This window comes from Drosophila sulfurigaster, chromosome 2R, assembly GCF_023558435.1.
Source record: "Drosophila sulfurigaster albostrigata strain 15112-1811.04 chromosome 2R, ASM2355843v2, whole genome shotgun sequence".
In the NCBI taxonomy this organism is placed as follows: domain Eukaryota; kingdom Metazoa; phylum Arthropoda; class Insecta; order Diptera; family Drosophilidae; genus Drosophila; species Drosophila sulfurigaster.
The window spans coordinates 25,391,047-25,414,561 of record NC_084882.1 but is presented as its reverse complement, the minus strand read 5'-3'; the positions used below and the strand labels follow the sequence as shown (position 1 = coordinate 25,414,561).

The following is a 23,515-nucleotide window of genomic DNA, read 5'->3' as shown; positions in this document are numbered from 1 at the left end:
AAGTGCTTTGCGGTGCAGCATGTAATATGATGACAAAAAAAGGACCCCACATGTGTTTGCCAGTCCCAATAGCATTTTATTTTCTTTTATTTATATATTGTTCTCCTCTCTACAAATATGTGTGTGCTGTATAGTGAGTGCGTGTTATGGTGTGTTATTTTATCATTACAACAACCGCCGTTGTCGTCATCGCGTGGGTCGGTTATTCAAATGTATCTGCGATTTGTATCTTCAAATTGTTTACACTGCGCAAAAAAGTATAATGAGTATGTAGATATTTTAGGAAGGAAAATCAAATAAAAGATATGAATGTATTCAACATAGAATAATTGGCTTGTGCTGTAGGTATATTTTCAACCAATGCTGCATAATTATATTAATTACCAACAAATATGCAATATTTATGAAAAGATAATTCTTTTATCACTCAATAGATGCACTATAATTTAAGCATCCTCAATATGTACACATTAATATTAAAATTTACACTTCATTTTATTATTTTTGAAAAATACGTATACTTTATATTTCGCTTGACATTATTTTAAAATTTCTATGCGTTAATACTAAAGTCACTACAAGTAATATATATTTTTCTTGTCTGCTACATTTCGTAAGACAGTTTTTCTAGAAGTGTAAATTAGTCGTCTACAAGTACAAGTCGGGAAAGACAGACTAGACAAGCTCAAGTGATAGGTCTCGTCGTCTCTAGGGTTACATTCGTTAGAATTTTTCGCACGCCTTGTTTGATGTTCACGCTGACCAGTGAATCGCCGAACGGAAATACCGTAACATCGGGACAGTTAACACCGACAAGGTTTTATTTGGCGGAATGTCCGTGTCCTGTAACTCGACCTGATTTGCCGCGAACCTTAATGATTGCGGGCATTTCCCCGACCTCACAGTGCTGGCTGGCTGTGCTGGGCCACATGTGTGAAAATTCGCCGCTTGCATGTTACGCACGTAGCGAGTGTAGATCTATTGAGCTTGTCCCATGGGTTTGGTCAGGCTTCGCACTTGCTGAATATGGTATGGACAGTAGATACATCGAAAAAAAACACAGACGTGTCAGTTGGCAGCGATGCGATTTTGAAACGGCCTCGTAAAACCAACACCCCGCAGCGATTGAAAACGAGGTCGTCACGTGTTCAAACAAGACGATTCACGTTCACGTTCACGTTCTCATTCCCGATCTCAATCCCAATCGTCGCACCCCGCCCAGCAAATGCGTGTGTGTACGAACACTTGGGCTAGGAACCTAAACACTTGCTAACAATGGCAATCGGTGAGGGGTCAGGTTAATGTTGATATATATTTTTACGTATTTTTACTTTTCTTTTCTTTTGTGTTATGTTTTTTTTTTTTGTGTCCCAGGTTTTTGTTTCGAGCTAATCTACAATTTTCTGAACCTTAAATGATCGGTAACGATAAGAAATCAGTGCACGTGTTCATCGAACGAGCAGGTCAAAGATTTCACTGGAAACGATTTTTGTTTTACTTTTTTTTTTTGGGCTAAAAGGCACGACGGTAGCCCAAAAACCGCTACAGTGGCAACAGCAGCTAGCTGACTATCTTTGAGACTGTCCCTGAATCTATAGACCCCAGCGGGGCTTTTCGAACATTTTTTTTTGGTTTTTTTGAATTTTTGGTTTGCCATAGAAATTTTGGTTGCTATTTTATTTTGGATCTATGGGCATGCACGTGGGCCATGAAATGAAAGTCAGGGGAATGAGTCAACCAAAATAGAGCCAAGGACGAAACACAATTAGAACACACAATTGTGCATAATAATGAGATGGTAGCATGACTCGACCAAAACATTCAAGGCCGTAATCCCAATTCCATGAAACAGTTCCACAACAAATCGTGTAAATTGACCGAATTGGACAACTATGAAGTTGTCTTTTTTTATAAAATCAGTTCCTAGAATTGAATATAGGATTCTTTTATACACATATGTATCCTTTATTTATTCAGTAAACATTGTAGTGTTACAAAAATTAAAAGATCACGAAGTATCTGTAGATTGTGCTAAGAATTGAGCAATCTTTATTGTAAATACTTTATGTACCTAAACTTGACAGCTTTGATATAGAAGTATTTTTTATAAATAAGTAAATTAAATATATAATTAAATTAAATTAGTTTTTGGGTTCTAAAATATTGATTAGATTTGATTAAATTCAATTATAAATTATGAAACAACCTTGACTGTTGAAACTATATATTTAAGTCTTAACTGCTTTAGCTTTAAAGTACATATATTTATAAATTATTAAATTATAAATATTTTTTTAAATATTTTAAATTATTTCATTAGAATTAAATCCACTCAATTATAAAATGCTAAGAAAATCGGGTTTTTGGCACTTTCCCTTTTCGAAAATTGTTAAGCTTTGTTCAAAACTTAAATGTATTTTTATAAGAATACAATCTGTAAGACCTTCGCTATATAATAAAATAAGTCCAACTTCCTATTATTACGTCAATTGAAAAATTACTATAGAACTCCACAGATCCATTCTGTCAGCGTCTACCTTATCTATTGAACTATTTATCGTTTGGTTGTGCCAACATACATTGCTAGATTGTTACCTTCTCTTCTAATTAAACCTCAATAGCCGAGCTGATCTGAGCTCAGAAGGGAGAAAAACATACACACACAATCAGCTCTAACTAACCCACAACAGCAACAACAATAAGTCCAATGCTAAGCACACAATCTGAGGATGCATCAATAAGACTGCACAATCTGTTGGCTACACAGACACAACACAATTCCGAAACGAACTGTTAACGCCAGCCTACAACTTCTCACCAGAATAGACGCTTCTTGAATCTTAATTTGTCTCCCAGGCATAGAAATTGTAGCTCCACAAAAAAAAACCAACTGATGTAAGGACGCACATACGCTACAATTATTTATGGCTCAGTCAATGGCAATCCATTAAGTAAAGGATCTCGTACACGAAATGCAGTTCCCATGGATCCGACTGCCTCACGCGCCATCACGTGTCCAGCTTGCGACCGATCCGATCCCAAAAAAAAAGGACAGCGCTGGCGCACAACTGTGCGTGTGTGTATCTCTGCTCCTCCAGGAAGCATACAAAGTGCCCCTTAATAAGGCACAGATAGACGTCGGCAGAGCGACGTCAGCAGAGCACTTGGGGGCAGGGGCAGGGGCAAGCATTTCGAGTCGCCTGCTAATTGTGTGCCATCGAAATAAAATTAAAAGCAACTCCTTCGGCTTTCAAAATGCCTGACACGTTTTTAGTAATTTTTTTCTCCTTTCCTTTTTTTTGTACGTTTTATGATCCTTCTTTTTATTTTCTCGCTCACTCGGGCAACGCCTTGGGACAGACAGAGCTACACACAAGATTTTATAAATTTCAAATTACAGCGCATTAAATGATCCCAATGCCTCTCTGCCTATTCAACTAGTTGATCTGGGACTCTACTGTCAGACCATTAATTGTTTGGGTCGTTGAAGCGTTGAAAATTGAAAATATTCTCCCACGATTTTTCGGGGGCAAACGCTGCACACGTGTTCAAGACCCGAAAAAGGGATTTCTATGGCCAAGCCAAATGAGATAAGTGCATAAAGAGCTGCCATCCAGCAACAGCAACAACGAAGAAGGATAACAACAACAGCAGCAACAACAACGATAACAACTGAGGAGCATATAAAAACCAAAAGTGATCAGCAGAAAGATTCTTTTTTTTTCAATAGGCTCGAAAAAGGATCCTTCGAAAAACTGTGGGAACTGGTAGAAAGTCTCGCTTCTCACGATCCTGGCTCAGGATAAAATTGCTATGCACACACTGCAGGTGCGAGCAGTGCAGCACCACATGCCGATACACTCCAACGCATGCAGGTTAATGGCAAGCAGGTCCGTCCCTGCTGTCCGCTTTCAAAACACACCTGCCGTTTTTTTCGTTTGTGTGCGTGCGTGTGTGTGCAGGATTTTCTCGTTTACTTGTTTTGTTCACTGCACGTATCCTTGTACTTTCCCACACTCGCTCACAGTGTATCTGGTGTTTCGTTCTGCCTGCCTGCCTCTGGCATTCTCTTCCCTCTCTTTCTCGCTCTCTGCTCTGTGTCCCGACCTGCTGTCGGCTTGGGTTTCGTTTTTGGTCCTGTGCGAGTATAAAAGGGCGACCAGCCAGAGGATCAGACATCATTCGAGCACTACGCTTCGTACAGTAAACATCAGCATCACACCTACACCACAAAACTCCACAACACAACTCAAAATGTGCCAGAACAAGAACATCATCGCCAACAACAACAACATGAACATGAAATCCAACAAGAAGTCGTACAGCGTGAAGAAGCTGCTGCAAAAGATCTTCAAGCAGCAACAAGTCGAGGAGCAGCAAAACATGCAGAACACACACAAGGCCAACTCATTGGAGTCTCTCGAATCCATTGAGAACAGCCGCAACGCTGATCTTGAGTCCATCGCCAACAAATCTTGCGCCGACTCTCTGGAATCCTATGAGAATGAAGCCAACGAGCGTCTCTCTGCCTCCTGCGAGATCGAGGACTACGAGCTCGAGCAATTGCCCACAGTTCCCGTTCACTTTGTGCGCACCGCTCATGGCACCTTCTTCTGGACCGCCGCCTCCGATCTGCCAGCCGACAACGATCTCATCGAGCCACTGTACTGCAGCACTGCCAACGAAATTGCCGTCGCTCAGTTCCAGGATCGTTGGGTGCAAGCCTAAGAAAGCACACTCTACACTCCACTCTACAACGCAACATTGTCTTCCATGATTGGAACCAGCTTCCAGGTTCCAGCTTCCTGCTTTAAGGCGTCTTCTGTTCGTTTTTGATACAAGCCAAAAACCAAAATGAACAGCAAGTCCCAACACTCAACTGAGCTTTAAGAAAATTGTGATAAATTTTATTCATACTACTACAACAAAAAATATATATACAATTTAAAAGAAAAACCAACAATTTTGTTCTCATTATTCAATTCGATGACATTCAATTTTCAGCTATCCCAAAAATAATATGCTTGCAATCTTTTGTTAATCTCCGTGACAGCCTAATTCGCTGGCCATCACTTTGTAACGATCTTTTGTCTGTGGTCTACCTGCGAGGATCCTACAGACCTTTTTTGTTGTTTAAACTGTTGAATATTGTTTACCTGTTTACAGGTAGAGATCGCAGAGAAAACAAACAGCTTCCAACTGCACGTTTTAGGGGTTGATTTTCGAGTCAACCAGTTTCGAGTCCAATCAGCGCATAATCAGAGCTTCTCCAATTAGGCTGAGTAGATGCATCGCGTTGAAATCAGAATTGATTATATAAACGAATCGGGCATCGGACTTGTTGCATATGTATTTATATAGTGTGTATCTACGGCACATCTACATTTACATCGACGAGTATTTACAGTAGCTACAAGTTCTTAATTGCTTGTCTGACGGCAAAACTCTGATATGCTGCTGTTGTTGTAGTTGTTGTTGTACTTGTTGCATGTAATGATAAAAGTAAAAGTCAACAGCACATGTGAGCCTTCTCTATGTTTGTTGTTTGTGGGTCTGTGTGATTTTGCCATGTGTGTGGCAATAGATCACTTTCGAAATGAGAGCACTGTGGAAGTTGAAACCTATTGAATGCATACTCAGCACATATTTTATATACAGAGATAAGCATCAAACTTCAAGATTCAGCAAGCTCTGATTGAATCTGAGATGCTTGAAGAATGCATCAAGATTATTTCTGAAGATAGAACTCTCCAGTTTAATCTAGAAATGTCATATGTCGCTAAAACTTTAAAAATCGAATATTATCTTTTCTAAAATCTCATTTTATTAATCATTCTTTGTTCCGGTTACTGTTTTCTCATTAGTCGCCAAAATTCTCCATAATCTCGCTGAGAACCAGAACTGACCTCATCCAATTCTATTGATCGTATAAAATTGCATATTCATAAGGTTTCCCTTTCGATGAATCAATTTTAATGTATGCAAAGATTTTACAGAATTGTATAGAATGTAGCATTCTTTATTTAAGTTGTAGTTATCCAATTAGTGTTCAATCCTGAAAAGTGTTTGATGTAATAACGACTAGAAATAATATATGATATGAGAATTGTTGTTTTATTTGGGTTTTAATTCATAAATTAACAATTACAAATTATTTAAAGCTTAATTTATTTACTTAGGGCGCTCTCTTTAAACTCTAGGAAACTTTAGCGAATTAATTAGGAAATTTGCGAATTTCAATATAATTTGAATCGCAACGTACTTTAGTTATAGTATCACAGTTAAAATACAAAAATTTACAAAATTATCAAAAATAATCTTAAAAAGTATTTAAAAACAATGCACAGTGCAAACAAATCGGATCAACAGATCCTTTTGATTTGTTGCTTCAATTTGCTTTGGAAGACAACGGATTTTGCTGTTGTTGTTCGCTGCTATTGCTATTGCTGCAGCGAACGGTTAATAGCCATTTGGAATACTAAAGATAAGATCTAGAAATTAGTTGATGTCGCCAGGGCAGCCACAGTTGATTACCAAGGCCGCCAGACGGGCTCCGAGGCGCCCGACTCTTGCGAGCTGACCGACGCCGTTTCGGATATCGCTGTCCCATCCACGGATGTCACATCGATTAGTTCGTCCTTGCCCGCCAGGAAGGCGCTGTAACTGGCTGCGGCCGCAGCGCCGTAGTTGCCCAGCAGTGGAAAGGCCAAACGTCCTGATGCATAGCCGACGGCAGGCAGGGATTGTTGTTGTTGCTGATGCTGCTGCTGTTGTTGTTGCTGTTGTTGCAGCAATTGAGTTTGTAGCTCAATTAGACGCGTCGATAGAAACTTCATAATCTTGCGGCCTATCTCATCGGTTTGTTGCGTCTGCAACAGCACTTGTGTAATCTGATCGGCTGCATGCACATAGCCGGAGCGAAAGGACTCGACGTGGGCGGCGCTGGTGTTGGAGGCGGGACCATTGCCGTTGCCACCGCCGCCAACGTTGCCGACGGCCTGCAACGAGAGGCCGCCGCGTTGCTTGAGTTTTCGCATATGATCGACGGTTAGCTCGAGGATGTCGGCTTTCTCCAGGCGTGTGACATGCTCGCCCTCCTGCTGCAGACACTCGACCATCAGATCCTTGAGATCGTCCAGGCATTTGTTGATGCGTGCCCGCCGCTTGCGCTCGAGCAGCGGTTTCATCACCTTGCGGTACTGATACGTCTTGGACATCTCCATTACCATGTTGTTGTGATGCCAAACACGTTCACAATTTTACGATTACGATTTTGATTCGATTTTTTGTTCAATGTTTTTTGGTTGATTTCTCTCGATTGTGTTACAAGTTCTTTTAGGCGCACATTATCACGTCGATTTTGTATGATTGCGTTTTGCTTTATTTTGAAATTTCTTTGGGGAGGCAAATGCGCGTGCGTCGCGCTTTGCGTTGCGTTCAACAGGCGGCACGTTTGTGAAATGAGTGGCAAACAAGTTCCCAACGTTACTTTTATACGACGCTCTCCCTACGCCCGACTGAGCCACTGAGCTCCCGCATGATCGCTCACCAACACACTTACACACGCAAGCGCACAGAGCTCTCATACTCATGCATTCATTGACGCAGACGCTGAGAGTTGTGGTGGCATTCGTGGCTTCGGTCTCGGCTCTTGGCTCTCGGTAGCGGCATTCGGCAGCAGCGCACAAAGAGAGCTACTGTGAAGTCCGTTGCATGCACAGGTTTTGGGGTTGGGGTTGCCGAGTTGCCAGGCAACACTGCGCACAGTGGGACCATTTGATAAACAAATTAAACTACACATAATCAGTGATAATGTATTTCCTAAATAATTCTATTTTCCTTTGATTAGTTTTCACGAAGTACAGAGCTAAAATTGTTAACCAAGTAAATAAATATTTTTTTGCTTAAATATCTGTTTTTTTTTTTAAATCGTGCTAATTGTACAGTTCGTATACTTAACAATATCTTCAGGGCTATCAAAATTTTGTTTGGTTATGTTCTCGAATCCTTTTTTGTGCGATTTTTTGTTGCATACTTCTGAGGGTGTTAGCATGTAAAGTATGTGATAAAATAGTTAAATGTTAAGATAGTCCAATGACTATAATCTCATTTATATTGAACAAGTATAAAATAACATTATTCTCTACAATAATTTTCTTGTCGTCATTCCTATTGTTCTTTAATTTTTTTAAGTAAATCGAATATGCTAATAAGACCAAAAGTATGCAATGCTTCATTTGAATATCCTTTCGTTAGAATATTGACATTTCAAAAATATACTCAAGAGATCCTATCTTTGTAAAAAACATTTGATAAAAAGTTTTTTTTATTCTCTTGTTATTTATTGTATAAAAATATGAAAATAACTCATAATAACGATTGAAATCAATAATAATTAAACGACTAGTTTACATATTTAAAATAGACTTAATTAATCAACTGAACACTTTTGTTTTGCTGCTTAGGCTTAAAGACTGATTATATAAATCATAAAGATGGCATTGTTTAAAATAATATTTATTGTGCAGAAAGAAATAGCTTCAAATATTAATTGGATTTGATATTCATTTTTATTCCAATTGACCCACTGTGCTCCCTTTGCTATCTTATTGCGCCAGTTTACGTAGTCGAGCAACTCGACAACACTGCTGCCCGTACCATTGGCTGAGCGTGAGCGAGAGAGCGTGCCTTGACTGCGCTCTGGCGCGAGCTCGTCTTCAAAAATTGATTGCAGAGGGAGCCGAAGTCGAGGCTTTGGATTTGGATTCGGAATGAGAACGAGTCTGCGCGTGGCTCTCAGTGTGCCTCGCTGCTAACGTCGCCGCCGTCTCTGTTGCCGTCGTCCATGTCATACTTATTGTCAATGATGACAGTTGCGCTGCTGCTTCAACGGCTGCTCCTATTCGTCGGCTCTTTGGTGCGCTGCTCTCAGACACACACACATGCTTATGCACAAATGGGAGCCTACTGTGACTGCGACTGCGATTGAGAGTGTGTGTTGTGTTGTGTTGTGCCTACTTTACGAGACCGTGGGAAACAGATTTGTCGTGTGTTTCCCACACGTTGGACGGATGGCTGGATTGTGATGCGATCCGATGGATTGCTGAAATGTTTTGCTGCTTGTTGTTATTGTTGCTGCTGCTGGTTGTTGCTGTTGCTGCTGTTGCTGTTGATTGCCGTTGCTCTTGTTGTTGTTGTTGTGTTTTTGTTTTTGTTGCTCTGGCTGTGGCTGCCGCTTGTTTGGGGGGCTTTAACTCGCGCAATTATGTCGCATGCTTGGCTGATGATGATGACTGCGACAACTACGACAACAACAACAATAACAAGAACAACATTAAGTGGCCACCATTTCGTTGAAGCATATCGATAAAGCGTAGTAGTCTTTCTTAGCTTTTGAGCTTTTATCGGGGATTTCCAAAATAATGAAACAGAACTTTTGCATAGTAAACTTGTCGTCTTTATCCCCATCGTAATAAACTTCAACATCCGGTTGTCGTTCTCGAGATTTGTTTTGGTTTTTTTTGGTTTTTTAGTTTCAGCTTTACGCTGATCTCGGCTCCAGCTACTGGGCAGCTGGACAGCTGACAAACACACACACACAACTATGTACATAAAATGTTTCTTTTTTATACGTTATAACATTTTTTTTTATTTATTGCCATCCCAGCAATATGACACTTGTGCTTGGCGCGACGTTTTTTTGCCGGCACAAGCAGTTCCCATGATGCTGCAGAATCTCTTGTTTGTTTGTTTGTCTTTTGCCCATGACTTCCGTTAGCCCGTCGTTTGTGGTTAGCTGCTGGCTTGGCCTTTTTTTTCTGCTGACATCGAACAGCGTCCAACCATCATGATGACAACAACAACGAACAGCACGAAGAACTTCAACATTTGAGACGGTGTGATTCAGCTTTCAAGCTGCCATAACTTTCAACTTTGTCGTCACACGTGTCGTATGAGTAACGCAGTTGCATCAAATCGCATGGTATATGCAAAAATAGACACATACACTCATACTCACAGTTAACCGCAACCATTTTCCAGTAACCCCAATGCACACTAATTGCTTGTCATATATATTTTTAAGCTTTGCGCTAACTTTGCGCAAAACTTGTTGCCTTGCACGCCTCGCCTGCCCCCGACTGTCCAGTTGCGACGCTACGCCATGTGGCCATGTTGCCTCTTTGGTCGCCTGCCGTGTGAACCAAAAGCCAAAAGCCAACTGGATGCTTGTGGCTAAAAAAAGCAGAAATTATGCATAAGATGCAGCGCGAAATGCAAATACTCTGCAACGGGGATTTGGACTTCAATAGTTATTTAAGTGTACGAAGTAAAACTATATTAGGTAGGCATACTCTATATGAGTTAGGAATCTTCCAAACTGTTAGATATCTGAATAACTGAATTTACAGTTTATTATTCAAATATATTGTTCTGTAAGTTTTAATAGATGTATAAAAGCTAGAAAAAATTAGAAGACTATTTTTCTAAATACATTAGAAAGTTATAATTTCATATAATATATAATATATAATTTTAACTCATTTCATTTCAATCTTAAACTTTGTAGCCACAAATTAAGCTTCAATAATTTGTTGTACAATTGTCCAATCTTATTGTATTCAGTGGCATCTAATATTGCGTATACTACAAACAGATAGTGTATAAAATGGCAAAGACACCGAACTGAACGTTAGTCTGTCCCGCTGTCTACCAATAAGGCGTTAAGGCAGGCGCATGCTCAGCTCGTTCAAGAGTCGAAGTCGAAGTTGGAGTTGGAGTTGAAGTTGAATTTGAAGTTGGCAACGGAGCGTCTTAGTTGCAGTCATAGTCACAGAGATGGAGTCAAAGTCGCTTTCAATTTAGCAAACGTGCAGTTCAAAGCTAGGCGCTGATTGGGGGCAAATGTGCGGCGCAGCAATAACAACAACAACAACAGCAGCAGCAACGTAGACGACGACGTGCAGTGGAGAGTTCAAGATTAATGGCGGCCAAAGCGATGGAGACGGTGGCTCACAAGCTGCAGGCGTGCGGTGTACACGCGATTGGCACGAGTTTGTTGCATTTGGCCCCCGGCCCGAGCCGGCAACAATCGACCAGGCTCTGACTGTGACTCTGTCTCTATCTCTTGTCTCTTGTCTCAGGCTTGAACGCAGTCGTTGTGTTCGGTCCATGGCCATGGACCGATGACTGGGCTGACTAGTTTCGAAGACTAGACCCGGCTTTAGTGCTGTGAGCCGTTGTTGTGTGGGAACGAGCGCAAAAGGACTGGTGCGGAATCAGGTCACGGCCTCATTAGATCTGCCTTTGTGCGGAGCGTGTGAACAACATGTCATAATCCCCATCGGCTAGGATCGGGGAACGTACATAAAACGTACGAACGTAAAATGAACTTATCAGCGCCAGGGCTCAGAGCCTTGATTATAAATGACAACAAACAGGCGAACAAGTAGCAATAACAGCTGCAACAACAAAACAAAACACCAAAAACGAACAGCAAAAAAAAAAATCTCAAGAAAGGAAACAAAAATATAAAGCAACAACAACAACAATGCCCGAAAACCCAAAACCGAATAACCCAAGTGAAATTCTTATAAGCCCTTTCCCACACTCGCAACGGTGCGCCGCCTGCGCCAGGACGGAAATGCACAGTGTCTTAGTCTGCAAGGGGCTGCAGTGGAACAGGTGCAGCTGCTGCCCCCAGAACAAACAATGTGCTCGAAAAGGCTACGTCACTGCGCCCAACCGGCTTTGAGCTGGACAAGCCAGCAACTAGCAACCAGAAACAACAGCAACAACAGCAACAACAACAACAACAACTACTGGGCTCCGTCTTCGGGTACCGTGTGAATGTGAAAACAAAGTCAGTCGTGCATAAATGACGGAACAGGCGATGGCACAGTGGTGCCAAACCAATTTGACGCATCCCAACCAAGTGCACTTCCTTTGTCAAGTATGTAAAGATCAACATTTTTATTGATATGTTAAAAATACATAATTTTTCGACAACTTTTGTCAACTCATTCATAATAAAGTTATGAATTCATTGATATATTCTTCTTTTCAGTAGCTTTGCTTCCACACTTAAGAGCTTGCTTTATTATGATAATCGGTTAAAGCGAACAATAAACGTTTGAGCACATAAAATGATTTTTTACGATGATACGACTTTTGTTATAATAAAGTGTGGTAGCTTAGACTACATTCTAAAGAACCCGTTTTTAGAGTTTGTTTAGACAGGTCTACTTTATAGTATTTTTAAATAAAAGAATTTAATCCGAGTGAATAAACTAAACACAAAGGCAATCACATCATGACTATTGACTATTTAATCTTATTGTAGTGTACAATTGTATTAACCAATTTGATAGCTGCTCTTGCACCACTGTGCAACCGGCGTCGTCTTCATCTACCTGCAGCCAAAACTCATCAAGCGGCCCTTGTCGATTGTACGTGCATGGGAAAAGTACACACAAGCTTGTGGATTCCTGTTGGAATTTATTTGGGAAATACTCGTATGCGTTCATCTCCCTCTCCCTCAACAACATCGATGAGGAGTCTACACCAATGTGTGCGTGCATGTGTGTGTGTGTGTTTGTGTGTGTGCATGAGAGTGCACTCAAATTTCGTACGGTGTTCGAGCTCGTGAGATCAGCCGGAATACGATTTCACTCTTGACTGGCCATTGGCAGCGCTGCGGCAGCGCCTCATATATAAATATGAGCGCCGCTTGCCGCAGCATCATCAGAAACCGAACGACTCTCGCGAGGTGCGCACACGCAACGCTCGCTGTCCACAACAGTTACAACAATAAATATTTATAAATAAACTACGTTTATACAAGAAAGCTATCGCCATGTATTTGGATACGAAAAACTTGACAGCTAGCAGCAACAACATTTCAACCACAACAGCAATGGGTTCAATGGAGCCAAGGGCAACACGACGCATGCGTAAAGTTTGGCAGCCACTGCGCCGACTATTGACAGTGGGCGGCAAAAGTAAGGCGACGACACAACCGCATCCCAACAATGTGGATCTCAATAATACACAAATGCTGCTGGTGCCACCGACGCCACTCGAGTTGCTGCACATTGTCGACGAGAGCAACGAGAGCAAAGCAACGCCCCAAGAGTCTATCAACAAGTTTGCCGAGACAGTGCAACTGCAGGTGCAGGAGGAGTTGACACAGACACCACCGCCGCCCAATACGCCCACACTAATCAGCAGCGTCTATGTGGAGAAGGCCAGCACACAGAGCTGCAATGCCTGCCAGCATGGACGCAACTGTCAGCACAGACATCACAGCAACACCAACAGCAACAGCAACAACAGCAGCAACAATCAAACAACACAATTGCTGCCATCGCAGTCGTTGCCAACGCCAACGCCAACGCTGTGGGATCTGCAATTGCCTCTGCAGTACATCAGCACCGACAATGGCACATTCTTTTGGGCTAATACACAGGAGCGCGTGGACGATGATCTGCTGCACGCCTGGCTCTGTCAAAGCTTTAGCCAATTGCCTGGCACACTTTGTTAGCCACGAGAGTCTCAACGTGTTGTGTTTTTGCCTTAGCCCCCTTAGCCTTAGCCGGATAACAGATCTCATTTTGGTAAATGCTCGTGACTGAACCTCTCTCTCTCTCTCTCGTGTGTCGCTTAATTACTTAACTAAGCTCACACGAGCGTTGGGGGAGCAGCATGGTGCATTCCCAATTCTCTTATTAGTTGTATATTTTGTTCACACAATTATTTATTTCCTTTTTGCGCAATATTTACTTTGTCAATGTGATATCGATTTGCAAATAAATGAAAAACTATTGTACTGCAGTTAACACGAAGTTGTAAATTATTTAAATACAATATATTTACTTTGCTGTTTGCAGAAGTATTTAGGTGACTATTGCACAGAGTTCTTGAAATAATGACGAAGTTGTTGACTTCGAAGGTAGAACTTTGACTTTTATATAATATTTACTTTGTCAATTTACAAATAAAGTAAAAACTATTGTAGAACACATTACTCAAAGTTGTATATTTTATAAATGGAAAAAGCGTATTTACTTTGACAGTAGATACGAAAAGTTTGAGCAAAGTTCTTTGATGAAATTCTGGCATAGATTTTTTTCTTAGATGACCCTCTAAGGTCGAGAACACCGCAGAGGTGCATTGACCCACAGCAAGACTTTCGTTTTCAGCTCTCCCGCTGGGTTAGTCTAATTTCTATGCGATTTTCACATTCTTAAGGTCATATATTATAGATTTTGGCAAATGAAAAACTATTGTCTATTATTGAAAAACTATTGTCTATTGTCCGTGATGTTTATTGGTCAGTACTCAAGCTGCGTTTAACAGGTATCGGCGCGCAAGATGCGCAATAGCGCAGCGGGCTGGGCGCCAGTGGCCTGCAGGGCGCAGTTGAAGGTTTCCAGGGCACAGGCATTGGACACGATGCCACGGTACTTGCCGTTTGTCACACAGAGAGGCTGATAGATCATGCTGCATGGCTTCAGGCACCCGGCCACGTCCAGCTTAATGTTGCCCAATTTCTCACGCAAATCTTCCACCTGCTCGGAGCTACACCAAGCCATATCAGTTTGAGCATAAACTAAAAGCCATAGAATATATTTAGTATTGCATTGAACACTTTGGCCAACTATTGCCAACTTACCCGTTTGAGCATTGCGCTGGCGGCGACAGTTGGCGGCCTTCAGATTGCAGTCACTGGCGAATTCCTTCAGATTGAAGCCATCGGAGGCACAAACTGGCTTGTAGAGCGATGGACAAATTTGGGGACAATCCGTCTCGTTGATGGACACAGTGGTTGCCACAATGCCGGACAGCAGGGCCAGGCAACAGCAGAATTTCAGAGTTTGTGATATCATTGTAAATATTAAAAAAATTCTTCGAATTCGGAAACGTGGAAATTTAATGTTTTTTTTTGTGAAGTTTGTGGACTACGTGTGCTTTTTGTTAGCTATCGATTACAATTGCTTTGACTGTCTACAATTTCATTGAATTTTATATATTGCGGCCACTTCAGCAGCTATTGACTTTCTCTTATCAGACATAGCGCTTTTTGATAACGCAATCGCAACACCAATGTTGTTTATTTTCGTCTAGAAACTTGCGGCTAAAATTCTAAGCGTGGTGAGTAACACTTTGTTATGCTCTAATTGACGTGTATTGACGCTTCTTGTCGGCATCATGCCAACAGCAAGCAAGCAGCCATTAGACAGCAGACATCGGGCATCACCAATCAAGAGTCAACAATCATTATTGTTGTGATGGCAGGTTGTTATCTTGTTTATCTCATCGGAACAGTATTTTGGTAACATGCTAGCGATAGCTCCGGGGAAGTATTCGCTATAAACAACTAATTAATGTCACTAGTGCCAAAAAAAAGTGCGATCGTCATTTGTTTACTTCTTCTCATTTATGTAAACAAAAACATTTTATATCGAAAAAGATATGCATATTTACAACAGAACTAATGACTTGTTTTTTCTCGAAGTTTGAACCACTTTTAGTTAATTAAAGATGAATCGATAAGAGTCTAGAATTTTATACAAACAATCAACAAGTGAAGAACGAGCCCCCATAATATTGATAAGCATCACAAGCGATGCTGAAAAGTATGCTACAAAAAATTTCTCATTTTGAAGTTGTCAACAACTTTAGTTGACATCTGGTTTAACTTCACGGTGTGATTCATTTTCAACGAGTCTAGTTTTTGTATCATCGGCTTTATGTTTTCAAACTTTTATTAATTTATTAATTCATTCTTAGCTGTCAGCGTTATTAAATTTGAATTTTAAAGAAATGTTTATTAAACACCGTAAATGCCCTTTAATGAGCTTATTTAACTTTAATTGCGACTAGAGAACCCAAAGATTATTTGATCTCAATTTAGCTTACGGCCCTTGGTGCTGTAATAATCATCATCTAACTCATTTAGTTGTGATAAATGACTATGTTTTCGCCAAGATCTAAGAGCAATTTCGGTAAATACTTGTACAATTTGACCGCCCACATTGTCCCTTATGTGGCTAATGATATTACCTCTGCTGCTATAACTCTAGGGGCTAATTTTAGGTTACAAAAGCCAAACACACACTCTCAGACATACGCGCTGAAACGACAACAACATAAACAATAGGAGAGACCCCAGAGTCGGGCCTAATCACCGTTTAATGTGTTCACACACTTGTTGCTCGCGGCGCCCTCAGCTAAACAACACACGGCTGGTCGAGCATAGACATGGTCAAAGAACTGTACAACAAACATTGTTGTTGTTTTTGTTGCTGTTCCCACTGTTGCTGTTGCTGTTGGCCAATCAATGACCGCTAAGCGCATGCCGGTCACGCACGCGAAGGCCGTCGTCGTTGTGGTTAGCTCATGTCCAAGAATTGGGCACAGTGGCGAACGTTAAACTCCAACTCTTAGCCCTCCCCACCCCAGTCAGTATCTCAGTGGCCATATCAGATACATTGCGGCGAGGGCCCTATGCAAGTGTTGTACTCGCACTTGCTTGTAAATGCAAATAAGCTGAGGGATTGGGTTCGGGTACGGGTACGGGTTTGGGTTCGGGTTTGAAAGAAGAAGATGTCTATCGGTAGCATTGGCCGCAGCAGTGGCAATCATCATAAGCATTATCAACATAACATCAACAACAACGGCATTCCAAGATGGTTCTTTCTTCCAATTCTTTGCCGCTACGCATACGAAATTAATTATGCGCTGTCGGAGCCAATTTAACAGAAACTTATATTGCTACTTAATTTACGTCACGGCGCTACCAGAATTTTATTCAGCTCTTTAATGCACTACCAAAGAATCTGATGATTTCCTAAGGACTTATGTAGGAAATAAAATTCGATATATTTAGTAACATTAATTTTTCACAGTTTTAAATGACAGGCTAAATATTTCACTAATCTAATCGCAATACAGATCGATGCACGAGTGACGCCGCTTAAATTATTCATGAGATAAGATAAGATAAAGTTAAATTATTTATATTTAAAATTAAGTTGTATGAATATACTCTTCTATAAATACACATTTTAATCATCTATAAATTGTTTAAAATATAAATATATTTACACATATTTTTCATTCATTCCTTTTTTAGGGTATTCAGCCAGCGTCATTTCAAGAACAGCAATCTCTTTTGCTTTATTCGTTCTCTTGTGACATCAATTTGCATTTTTAGTGTAGGAGAAATGCGTTTGTGATTGATAAATAAGCAACGAGAGTCAATAAGGGAGTGAGCGAGAGAAAGGCATAATGATATGGGTTGGGAACATCGGAGCGATTATCTTTTGCGGTACTGTTTTTATGCCCAATTTCAACGTCCGCCTCGAAACGCCTTGGCATGTGACGCTTTGCTTGTATGAGTTGTGACTGGGACTTGGACAGTGACTGTGACTGGCCCGTGACTGGAAGGTGTTGACGTCTACATGTTGCATTTTAATTGTCATTTTTGATATGGGTTTTTTCCTATATTTACTCCCCCATCAACTCCTTAGCTTCGGTTCGTTTTCTTCTTGCTGGAAAAGCACATAAATAAGTTGTACGACACGCGGCGCGGCGACAAGCCCGTGCAAGAAATTGCCGTGAAGTTATGCACACCATCACCATATTTGGGCACACACAGGTGGCTGTGGCCTTAGCCAAGGCAACTGGATAGCTCACAACTGGCCAGTTGGAGTGGGAAACTAGAAATGTTGGCTATCCGCCAACTGTACTGGTGCCAAGGAATGTCAGCTATACCATTATCACAGCATGACGAATGTGAAAAGTGCCAGGCAAGGTCGCGTTATGAAGAAGAATTTCAGGAAAAGTTGCCAATTCAGTATTGAAGTGATGAGCTTTTCATCTAAATGGTATAAAACAATAGAATTTTATTAGTAAAGTAGAGTTAAAGGTTATTCCATTGCTTTTTCAAATAGTAGTATTCTATATAGAGTATAAATTTCAATTATTCATAAAACCAAATTTAAAATGAATCATCAGTATGATGTATCAGTAAGAATTTCCTAAGAAAAGTTTCTATTTACCTTTAAACTTACATTTTAAGTAGAAATTCAATATCAATTAGATGACTGTAACATGAAAATTAAAATTTCTGCACACAAACATCATTAGTTCTTAATTGCTGAGAGTACCAATTACTATTTGAGATACAAAACGACACTATCATTATTATGCCTAAAAAACCATTGACGTCATATGTAGTACAAGTAAATTTTCTAAAAGAACAACAGAACAACATTTATCAAGAAACATCTCGTAGCATCCCAAAATACTTATAGACACACCATTCTTATCTGTCACGTAGACAGTTTGTTTTTATGAAAAAAACAAAAAAAAACGAACATAAACAGCACTCATATCGTAAACAAGTTGTGCCAGCTACTCAATGAATTGGAATGCCAGACGTCATAACAACAAGTGTGGATCAGATTTGTTTTTCTTGAAGGATCTGCTGAGATAACAAAAAAACTGAAAAATCCCCCAGAACAACCAATTAGAAGACAAAATGTAATTTGAGTTTTATATCTTTTTTTTTGTATTTTGTATAGTTTTTTGTTTTGTTTAAAGCTGTCATTTTTCTATCACAATATCTTAAGAACTAATGGAAGCGCTGGATCGCTGAGATGAGTTTTGAGTTACAATTAAGTACTGCCGCTGCCGTTGCCGGTGCTGCTGCTGCTATCACAATGTTGCATGCGTTTAAAGCTTGTTGTAGATTGAGGATTTCGTTTGCTAGGATAATGTCTTAAGCCTGAGCCCAACGATCCTGATACTGCATGAACGGATGCTGTTGGCTGGAGTAGCAGTAGGCGGGCTGCAGCAGATCGGCATCAACGCTGGCAACGGGCTGAAGATTGGTGGTCCAGAAGAAGGTGCCGGCTTCGGTGCGTGCAAATCGTACCGGCACATAGATATCGGTTTCCATCTCTTGCTCTTGTGTCAGCTGAGCGAGTTTCTCGTTGGCGGCGTTCTCATCGATTTCGGCATAGTAAACCTCTTCGACTTCGGCGTTGCGCAGATTGTCAACAGACTCAAGGGATTCCAATGAGTTCTGGCGTTTGAGTTGTTGTTGTTTCTGCTGCTTCTTGAAGAGAGTCTTCAAGACTTGCTTGATGCTGTAGTTGTTCTTCATTTTGTTGTTGGTGTTGGTGTTGCTGATGGCGACTTGTTGGCACATTTTTGTGTGTGTTTGAAATGGAAAAGCGTATGTGAATGTTATGTGTGTTGCTTGGAACGCTGACGATGTCAGAATGATTTCCCAACCGAAACCCGGCTCGCTTTTATAGCTGCCACAACGCTCCGTTCAGCAGCAGCAGAAGCAGCGCAGCTCAGCTCACAAAATGCATTTCCTGTGGCCGCACACACACACACAAAAGAGACGAAAGAAGGGAGAGAGACACGACACAGTTAAGGAAACATTGAAAAAGACCCTCCGACAGACACGCGTACGTGGTACGCACCTCACCCTCATTGAAAAAGGCTGCAGAAACGAGAGAGAGACAGAGAGAAAACACGAGAGAGGGAGATAAGATAGTTAGCTGGTGAGCGAGAACCTGAAATATGAGGCTCTTGTAAGGGCAGCAGGTAGCCCAACCAGAGCCTGTTCTCCGCTCTTTATGTGTGTGTGTGTGCGTGTGTGTGTAGGAGCGAGGAAACGTATAATACGAACCCCCGATCCATACAAAAAGTGCAACTGTTCGAGCTATATACGAAGTGTGGGAAACAATTTTTCGGTGCCTCGAAATTTTAAGGAAATATATATTCAAGTGGGGAAGCAGATAAAGAAAAAAACCAAAAAAAAAACAAAAGGCAGGTGTTCCTTCGTAAAATTTCTCACGAGTCGAAGGAAGACAGGACACACAATATTTGTGGATGGGATCACACGGTTAAAAGGAGTGCAAATTGTAGTCCTAATGGGCAATCAACATAAAGCCAATACCCAAAAAAAATACAGAAATCCAACTGCATTCCCACGCATTGGTAGTCATTCGTCCTGGTTGTGGTTGTTTGCTGTTCGTTGCTGCTTAGGGTCCTGTTATATGGATTTGTAGAAGTTGTATGAGCATTTCGAATCACTTGTTATGCTGTTTTGATTTCCAACTTTCCCACACGGCTTTTGTGTTGTGTGGTGGAACTCGAACTTGAACTCGAACTCGATCCCTGAATGTGCGACCCCTGCAACAATAAAAATGTGGCTGCCACTTGTCTTCGATTTCATTTCACTCCTCATTTCAAATGCACCCTTATTCGTTTTTGCCCTGATATCTTGTAGATATTTTAATTAAGCAGAGGGGCGAACTACTTTGTATCAATAAGTTGAGTGCATGCCTTGGGACTGAGACGTGTGTGTGAAGTACGCGCTCGCTGAGAGTTGAGAGTTGTGGGATTAACGCTGCAATAGATGCGTACTTAAAGATACTTTTTAATAGCTGTCAGATCCTAGCCAGGGGGTTGCCTTCACTTTGCCTTCACACTGTTTATGTTATCGTCGTTCGAGTTTGAGTTGAAGTTGGAGTTGGAGAGTGCTTGTGTAGTGTGTGAAATGGTCTCCCCCGAAGAGAACTGAAAACAGCCTGAGATTGTTTATCAAAATGTGGAGAAACTGAAGCGCCTGCATGTGTCATTTATTTAGTGGAGTTGATGTTGGGGGGGCATTGACAGCTTACACTTCAGCTGGGGGTGCAGTCGGAGCAGTGCCGTAAGCCTTATGCGCCTTGTCTCAGAGCCCTGGCGGTAATATGATATGTGTACTTGAGAAACTTTAGCCTCCAGCAGACACAGACTCGAAGAAGATAATGGGCAACGTGCCAAGTGCTCGCATGTGGTGTGCACAACACAAACAGTGCATCATAAAAGCGAGCCACACCATTCACGAGTTGAGCTGACCGAAAAGCTCGGTTCGGTTCGGGTTGGGGCGGTGTGGTGTGGTGTGGTGTGGTGTGGGGCGTGCCGGGTCTTTTATGTGATCTTAGCGAGTAGTATGTGCTGGCATCCAGCAGCCAAAGACGCAGACGCAGCCTCGCTTTGGCGGATGGCAAACTGGTTTATGAAGCCAAGCTACGACCATGGCTATAACTACGTATGTATATATGTATGTACATATATATCCATGCACACTCTCTCAGACACTCAACGGTTGGGGTATGACGAACAAATGTGTAAAGTATTAAAAAGACTAAAAAGAGACCAACAAAAAGTAAGAAAAAAAAGAAATAAAAAAACAAAAGCGTCGACCGCATCCTAAACAGCGGCCAGCAACGACTCGCCAAACAGCAAAAGCAACAGCAACAACAACAACAACGAGATGGGGGCAACAGCAGCGGCAACGAGCCAGCCCCAACCAATCTTTCAAGTTGATCCCCATCAAGATATTATTTGACAGCAATGAAACGACTGGCACGAGTTTGTTTCCCACGGTCTGGCACTGCGCATGTGTGTGTGCCTTGTCGACTATCTGTGTGTGCCAGTGCTCTTGCTCCCGCTCCCGCTGCCGCTCTCGTTCCCCATGCTCCGTTGTGCCTTTTGTCGGTATGGATGGGTTGCCGCTGTCTCTGTGTGGGTTGCTCTAAGGGGGGGGGCCTCCAGGGGGGCAGGCGCACACAGCCGACTCTTGCTCTTGGCTGTGGCTCTGGCTCTGGCTGTGGCTGTGGCTCTGCTGTGGCTGCTTTTCGCGGCGCAATAAAGTTGAAAGCGCACTGTTGGATATAAATTAATTCAACAACACGCTATAGTTGTTGCTGTTGCTTTTGCTGTTTGCCGTTCGTTGTTGCTGCTCTGGGCTTGGGCCTGTGCTTGTGCACGCTCTCGTGCTGTTGCTGTTGCTCTTGTTGTTGTTGCTGGCCCAATGTTGGTCGCCGGCGCAGCGGGGGTACTAAAATTCGCGCGTGCGTATGCCATCGATAAAAAAATAAAAATTGTTTTACAAAAATGAGAAAAAAAAATAAAACGAGAAGTAAAATCGACTAAAATGGGAGAAATGAGGTCTTCGTTGTGCCGAAGCTGAGAATGATTGTGTGTCTGTGTTTGTTTGTGTGTGTGCGAGTGCATTTAAGTTGGTCTTGGGCGACTTAAAGGAATGCGCTACGCATATTGCGAAATTGCATGGGCTCACAGTGCGTATGAGTCATACATTAACCAATTAGCCCTTTTGAGTAAAGTAACGATACGAAGATCTCTAGGGAAATGCCTGAGCATTGTTTGCTATAAATGAACATTTAAATTGCTTGCGATAGCAATTTTGTATTTATAGTTTTGAAATAAATGTGGATTAGATTTATAATAAAAAAAACACATGTTTCATAACTCGATTGGGAATTCATTTGAAAATAAATTATTTAAAATCTATAAATAATTTTTTAATAATTTCACAATTATTTGAAATAGTAAAACACAAAATTTGATTACTCTAATTAAAGAATTATAAATTTCCATGTATTTATAATATATATGTATATATAAATTCTTTTAAATGTTGACTTCAGTTAAGGAGATATTAAATATATTTTGTCAACTACGCTTTTTTGACATTTCCCAGATAAGATTAGCTAAGAAAAAGACTCTGATTTGAAGAAATGCTTTTGATTGATATAACAAAGCCCTCTGCATAATAGCTTCAGACATAATAATAACCTCTGATCTTGAGTATGCCCTTAATTTAACGAGTATAACATTATCAATTTACACATGCCAAATCTAATATGAATTTCGTTGGGCTACCCTCATGAAATTGATATGATGAGCAGTGAGCTGAGCGACCCCTATTTTGAAGAAGCATTCATGTTTTACAACACCACCGACAGCAAATCAGACACTTTTCACTCTCCGCTCTTCCAGTCACTTTCAATCCAATTAGCCATTTCCGGAGCAGGCAGCTTTTTGACAGCCTCGCGCGCGCCTCATTTAACGGACCAACAACATTAACAGCAGCAGTAAGAGCAGCAGTAAGAGCGGCAGCCAGCAAACGGCGTCAGCAGCGACAGCCGCAAACAAAGACAGACGAAGCAGTGGGGGAAAAAAAACTACAAAAAAATGAAGATGAGGTTGTTAACGTTTGTTAACTGTAGCTCATTTGAAATGCGTACAAAACGCCAACTTAATTTGTCTTGTGCCCCGTTTATTGTTGTTGTTTTTTGTTGGTGCTTTGCTGCTTTGCTGATGATGCGTTGCCACTCGTGTTGTCATATTCAATGTGATTTCGTCGGTTCGCCACTTCTAATTAAGTGTTGTGAAATTCGAGCTGAGTGTGTCAAAGATTGCTATAAATAGTGGAAATTGAGACACTTATGGGGATGGCATATACATACATACATAGATGAATCACAGATTGAAACCATGCTAAATATAAATATGTGCTAAAAATCCAAATCATTTGTGACGTGACAAAAGCTGCAAACGCTACACGAGCCAACGGAGTCATAGCAACAACATTTATAGCGTGTGCTAACAACAATAAAAGCAAAAGCAACAACAGCAACAA

At 41.2% G+C, this 23,515-nt stretch overlaps 5 protein-coding genes across 5 annotated transcripts; 2 read left to right on the top strand and 3 right to left on the bottom strand.

The window, feature by feature from the left end:
- Nucleotides 1–4,167: 4,167 nt before the first annotated feature.
- Nucleotides 4,168–4,956, top strand: LOC133837378 (enhancer of split m4 protein). The gene has a single exon (XM_062268114.1). It carries the CDS (start codon nt 4,255–4,257, stop codon nt 4,726–4,728), a length of 474 nt encoding a protein of 157 aa, XP_062124098.1. The 5' UTR covers nt 4,168–4,254; the 3' UTR covers nt 4,729–4,956.
- Nucleotides 4,957–6,218: 1,262 nt separating this feature from the next.
- Nucleotides 6,219–7,482, bottom strand: LOC133837143 (enhancer of split m3 protein). The gene has a single exon (XM_062267814.1). It carries the CDS (start codon nt 7,227–7,229, stop codon nt 6,531–6,533), a length of 699 nt encoding a protein of 232 aa, XP_062123798.1. The 5' UTR covers nt 7,230–7,482; the 3' UTR covers nt 6,219–6,530.
- Nucleotides 7,483–12,733: 5,251 nt separating this feature from the next.
- Nucleotides 12,734–14,264, top strand: LOC133837144 (enhancer of split M2 protein). The gene has a single exon (XM_062267815.1). The coding sequence runs from the start codon at nt 12,854–12,856 to the stop codon at nt 13,538–13,540; it is 687 nt and encodes a 228-aa protein (XP_062123799.1). The 5' UTR covers nt 12,734–12,853; the 3' UTR covers nt 13,541–14,264.
- A 23-nt stretch (nt 14,265–14,287) lies between these two features.
- Nucleotides 14,288–14,990, bottom strand: LOC133837145 (enhancer of split M1 protein). The gene is made up of 2 exons (XM_062267816.1): nt 14,672–14,990; nt 14,288–14,608 (listed from the first exon to the last, which is right to left on the bottom strand). Exons 1-2 carry the CDS (start codon nt 14,883–14,885, stop codon nt 14,349–14,351), a joined length of 474 nt encoding a protein of 157 aa, XP_062123800.1. The 5' UTR covers nt 14,886–14,990; the 3' UTR covers nt 14,288–14,348.
- Nucleotides 14,991–18,547: 3,557 nt separating this feature from the next.
- Nucleotides 18,548–19,310, bottom strand: LOC133838654 (enhancer of split malpha protein). Its single transcript, XM_062269824.1, has one exon. The coding sequence runs from the start codon at nt 19,214–19,216 to the stop codon at nt 18,785–18,787; it is 432 nt and encodes a 143-aa protein (XP_062125808.1). The 5' UTR covers nt 19,217–19,310; the 3' UTR covers nt 18,548–18,784.
- Nucleotides 19,311–23,515: the final 4,205 nt, after the last annotated feature.

What these genes read in the sequence shown, in the direction of transcription:
- LOC133837144 (XM_062267815.1), top strand. Translation starts at nt 12,854, where the DNA reads ATGTATTTGGATACGAAAAACTTGACAGCTAGCAGCAACAACATTTCA.
- LOC133837145 (XM_062267816.1), bottom strand. Translation starts at nt 14,885, where the DNA reads ATGATATCACAAACTCTGAAATTCTGCTGTTGCCTGGCCCTGCTGTCC. An exon ending in CCAGCGCAATGCTCAAACGG is followed by an intron (nt 14,609 to 14,671) that starts GTAAGTTGGCAA and finishes TATGGCTTTTAG; the next exon opens with TTTATGCTCAAACTGATATG.
- LOC133837378 (XM_062268114.1), top strand. Translation starts at nt 4,255, where the DNA reads ATGTGCCAGAACAAGAACATCATCGCCAACAACAACAACATGAACATG.
- LOC133837143 (XM_062267814.1), bottom strand. Translation starts at nt 7,229, where the DNA reads ATGGTAATGGAGATGTCCAAGACGTATCAGTACCGCAAGGTGATGAAA.
- LOC133838654 (XM_062269824.1), bottom strand. Translation starts at nt 19,216, where the DNA reads ATGTGCCAACAAGTCGCCATCAGCAACACCAACACCAACAACAAAATG.